The sequence below is a fragment of the Penaeus vannamei genome, chromosome 28 (assembly GCF_042767895.1).
Source record: "Penaeus vannamei isolate JL-2024 chromosome 28, ASM4276789v1, whole genome shotgun sequence".
In the NCBI taxonomy this organism is placed as follows: Eukaryota; Metazoa; Arthropoda; class Malacostraca; order Decapoda; family Penaeidae; genus Penaeus; species Penaeus vannamei.
In genome coordinates this window covers 30,879,101-30,884,100 of record NC_091576.1, presented here as the reverse complement: position 1 = coordinate 30,884,100, position 5,000 = coordinate 30,879,101, and the positions used below count along the sequence as shown (strand labels likewise).

Below are 5,000 nucleotides of genomic sequence, written 5' to 3'. Positions count from 1 at the left end.
AGAAAAAATAAATATCAAGAAAATATGAAGAAAAGGCAAGGGTGAAAATAATAGAAAGGGGGAGAAATAAGAGAGAAAAAAAAGTTACCAAGAAGGCGAAACTATGAAAAAAAGGAAAAGGTAAAAATAAGAACAAAAGAATAGTAAAAAAAATATAAAGATGAAACAAAGAGAACAGTAGATTTGATAAAGCACAAACGAACACATAAAGAAAGATAAACACAGGATAATGCAAGCAATGGATGTATAATTAGAATTAATGAAAGCATATAATACACTGTTATTCTTGAGTTTCTGTCTAGTCAAATTCAAATTTTGAAATCTGGCGAATTTTAACGGTTTTATTCTTCCCAAAGTTTGCAGTTCTCGGTCAAGTTGTCGGAAGATAATGCTCAAATACTAACAAATTGCCAGTCGGATTCATAATGAGCATTTCTCCAACATTCTTTCTCCACTATATTCTCCTTCTCCAACATATTCTCTTTCTCCAACATCTACTCTTCTCCAACATACTTTCTTTCTCCAACATCTACTCTTCTCTAACATACTTTCTTTCTCCAACATCTACTTTCTTTCTCCAACATCTACTCTTCTCTAACATACTTTCTTTCTCCAACATACTTTCTTTCTCCAACATCTACTCTTCTCTAACATACTTTCTTTCTCCAACATCTCCTCTTCTCTAACATACTTTCTTTCTCCAACATACTTTCTTTCTCCAACATCTACTCTTCTCTAACATACTTTCTTTCTCCAACATACTTTCTTTCTCCAACATCTACTCTTCTCTAACATACTTTCTTTCTCCAACATCTCCTCTTCTCTAACATACTTTCTTTCTCCAACATACTTTCTTTCTCCAACATCTACTCTTCTCTAACATACTTTCTTTCTCCAACATCTCCTCTTCTCTAACATACTTTCTTTCTCCAACATCTACTCTTCTCTAACATACTTTCTTTCTCCAACATACTTTCTTTCTCCAACATCTACTCTTCTCCAACATACTTTCTTTCTCCAACATCTACTCTTCTCTAACATACTTTCTTTCTCCAACATCTCCTCTTCTCCAACATACTTTCTTTCTCCAACATCTACTCTTCTCTAACATACTTTCTTTCTCCAACATCTCCTCTTCTCTAACATACTTTCTTTCTCCAACATCTCCTCTTCTCTAACATACTTTCTTTCTCCAACATCTCCTCTTCTCTAACATACTTTCTTTCTCCAACATCTCCTCTTCTCTAACATACTTTCTTTCTCCAACATCTCCTCTTCTCTAACATACTTTCTTTCTCCAACATACTTTCTTTCTCCAACATCTACTCTTCTCCAACATACTTTCTTTCTCCAACATCTACTCTTCTCTAACATACTTTCTTTCTCCAACATCTACTTTCTTTCTCCAACATCTACTCTTCTCTAACATACTTTCTTTCTCCAACATACTTTCTTTCTCCAACATCTACTCTTCTCTAACATACTTTCTTTCTCCAACATCTCCTCTTCTCTAACATACTTTCTTTCTCCAACATCTACTCTTCTCTAACATACTTTCTTTCTCCAACATCTACTTTCTTTCTCCAACATCTACTCTTCTCTAACATACTTTCTTTCTCCAACATCTACTTTCTTTCTCCAACATCTACTCTTCTCTAACATACTTTCTTTCTCCAACATCTACTTTCTTTCTCCAACATCTACTCTTCTCCAACATATTTTCTTTCTCCAACATATACTCTTCTACAACATACTTTGGACGCCTGACTGTTTAAAGCCATGTATACTGGTCGAAATTAAACTGTCCAGAGTTGTTCACTGGACGAAATTAGACTCTTCAAAACTCGGTTCATTGGCCGTTAGGCTGTTCAAAGCTCTGTTCACTGAAATTACTGTTCAGATCTGTTTCTAGGACGAAATTAAACTGTTTAAAGCTGTTCACTGAAGTTACTGTTCAGATCTGTTGTTAGGACGAAATTAAATTGTTTAAAGCTCTGTTCATTGGACGTAAGGCTGTTCAGAAGTATCCATAGGACGAAATCAGGCAGTCCAAGATTCTTATTATTAGACGTGAGGCTGTTCAAAACTGTTCATTGGAGGATATCAGACTGTTCAAAATTCTGTTCATTGTGCGATGTGCTTTCTTCCACACTCCACGGATCATGTCAAGAACATTCTGGGTTTATTACAGAAAGGAAAGAGGAAGGGAAGACGGTGAAGAAAATAACATGCTAAATAAACAGAAAGAAAAAGAAACAGAGACAAAAAGGGAAAAGAGGAGAATATGCAATAGACAAAATGGACAGGAAAGAACACAGAAAAAACTTATATTAGAGGAAATGGTTTCTCGCAGCTTTAAGTTGATATCAATATATCATGATCATTACCATTACCATTTCATCTATTTCTTTCTTTCCCTTCCTCTCCCTCTCTCTCTCTCTCTCTCTCTCTCTCTCTCTCTCTCTCTCTCTCTCTCTCTCTCTCTCTCTCTCTCTCTCTCTCTCTCTCTCTCTCTCTCTCTCTCTCGTAATCTTTTGTCTCAATAAACCTGTCAGTCAAAAGTCTCTCTCATTTACTCACTCACTCACTCTCTCTCTCTCTCTCTCTCACTCTTTCTCTCTCTATCTATCTATCTATCTCTATCTCTATCTATCTATCTATTTCAGAAATCGACAGAAGAGAGAACACAAAAATACATGTATTCCAGGAAATGCTCTTCTCACAGCACACAGTTTCCACACAACAACAGCGTTCACGAATCAGGTCCCTTATCACCTCCTCGATAACTTGTGATCATGAAACTATCACGTGTGTGTGGATACTATATATCTGTCTGTCAATCTTACAATGTCCTGGAAGCTGATAATAATCTCAGCCTCCTGGGAGCTGAATTTGAATTTGAAAGGAAAGTATTTGAAATTCTGAGAAGAAAAAAATGGTTATGGATTATTGGTTTTGAAGACTATTTTCTAAGGGTGTTTAGGTTTTGCGTGGAGGTAAAATTATTTTTGGGATCCTTGAGACAATTTTAGCCACGAATCTCGTATCTGTTTACATATCGATCCAAGGTCGAATTACCTATCAAATTGAAACTATCTATTCAAAACCTAAACTGCTCTGTCTATTCAAAACGTAAGCTGTTTTGTCTATCCAAAACCTAAACTGTTCTTTCTACTTAAAACTTAAACTACTCTATTCCAATATCAAAATGATCTATCTATCCAAACCTAAATTGCTCTATCTATTCAAACCTAAACTACTCTCTCTATTCAAAACTGCTCTATCAACTCAATTATAAACTGCTCTATCTATTTCAAACCTCAGCTGAGAAGCAAACTCTCTCCTCTTAACTTTCTGACCATCATTCTTAATACAGCGGTCCTAACACTTCTTCCACAAGACCCCAACTACGAAATATCCTTCACGGGACAAGAACGATGAGTGTTTCCGGGTAGTAAGGTCACGGCCAAACCTCTTGTCAAGCCTGTTTCGAATGCCGCTTCGAACTTCCGCTTCATACCACACTTATTGCATAGGATAAGGCAGATTCGAAGCCTCAGTTCACGACATATGACTTGTCCGTCGCTGTACCTTGGTCCGGGACGTGTACTCATCAACGGTACTTCCTACATAACGTTCACAACCCTCTGGAAGTCTACAAGAGCCTAACATGATAACCTCAACGCCAGCGGAGGTAGCCAGGATGCAGCTGAGTCGTGGAGACGCAGAGGCCCCGCACAGGACTCTCGTCAGAACACAATCCAATCCCTGGCATATACTTTGGGGAAATTCTCGTTTTTCTTGATACTGACATACTCTAATTTTGCATGGTAAGAGATGGGTAATATTTAGCTTATGATACGTATGTGTGTATCGTGTCATTATAGCTTAGGAGAAAGGGAAGTAAGAGAGAGAGAGAGAGAGAGAGAGAGAGAGAGAGAGAGAGAGAGAGAGAGAGAGAGAGAGAGAGAGAGAGACAGACAGACAGACAGACAGACAGACAGACAGACAGACAGAGACAGACAAGCAGACAGACAAACAGAAACAGAACCAGCCGACACAGAGAGAGCGGGAGGACTCACGAGCGTGGACGAGGGTCGCCAGGAGGCCCAGGAGAAGGCACGAGGTTCCCGAAACCTTCATGCCTCCGCTGCAACTCGGCTTCCTCCTGCCTCTCTCTCTCTTCGTGCAAAATAATATCCTCTCCGTCGGTGAGCGGGGGGACCTTCCTCTTCACTCGTGGCAGCTACTCTCTCTCTCTCTCTCTCCGTCCCGTCGCACTATAACATTTTGCCACAAGAGCCTAGAGATCTCGGGAGGGAAGTGTGTTGTCCCCGACGCGTCCCAGGGAAGACAACTCGGGGGACGCGGGCGGCGGTCGAGGGGGGAACCACGCACGCCCTTATCTCTGGAGGAGGAGGTTAAGGGGTTAAAGCGGCCTAGAATTCTTATCTCCCTTGATGTACCGTCTTGCTTATCTCTCTCTGTCTCTGGAGATTACCTTTATAGTCTCGCTCTCCTTATCTCCCCCCGAGAAGTACTTTGCTCGTTCAAGTAGGTTATCGTCAGCTACTTATAACTAGTAAAATCTATTCTGATAGTAGCGGCACGAACCGAAGCCAGACGGAGTGGTGTACGGTAAATATTGTCGTATTTACCGTAGCCAATGGGGACAGCGGCGACCATGGGTCTCTCGTGGGCTGAGTCAGGTACGCGGCGCCATGACTCAGAGTTCCTTTAATAAGAGAGCGAAGGAGGGGGAGGGAGGGAGAGGGAGAAAGAGAGGAAAGGAGGGAGAGGGAGAAAGAGAGCGAAGGGAGGGAGAAGGAGGTGGAGGAAGGGAGAAAGAGGGAGGTGGAGGAAGGAAGGGAGAGGGAGACGGAGGAAGGGAGGGAGAGGGCGAAAGGGAGCGAAGGAGGGGAGGGAGGTGGAGGAAGGGAGGGAGAGGGAGAAAGAGAGGAAAGGAGGGAGAGGGAGAAAGAGAGCGAAGGGAGGGAGCA

The 5,000-nt window shown here is 41.1% G+C and overlaps 1 protein-coding gene across 2 annotated transcripts in view; it reads right to left on the bottom strand.

Annotated features, from left to right (window-relative positions):
• The window catches only part of LOC113807877 (uncharacterized), a 58,841-nt gene extending 54,481 nt beyond the window's left edge, over nucleotides 1-4,360 (bottom strand). For both annotated transcript variants that reach the window (XM_070142008.1, XM_070142009.1), the window contains exon 1: nucleotides 4,083-4,360. In XM_070142008.1, coding sequence (XP_069998109.1) covers nucleotides 4,083-4,143 — 61 coding nt within the window. In that variant the 5' untranslated portion in view covers nucleotides 4,144-4,360. The remainder of the gene's footprint in view (nucleotides 1-4,082) is intronic.
• Nucleotides 4,361-5,000: the final 640 nt, after the last annotated feature.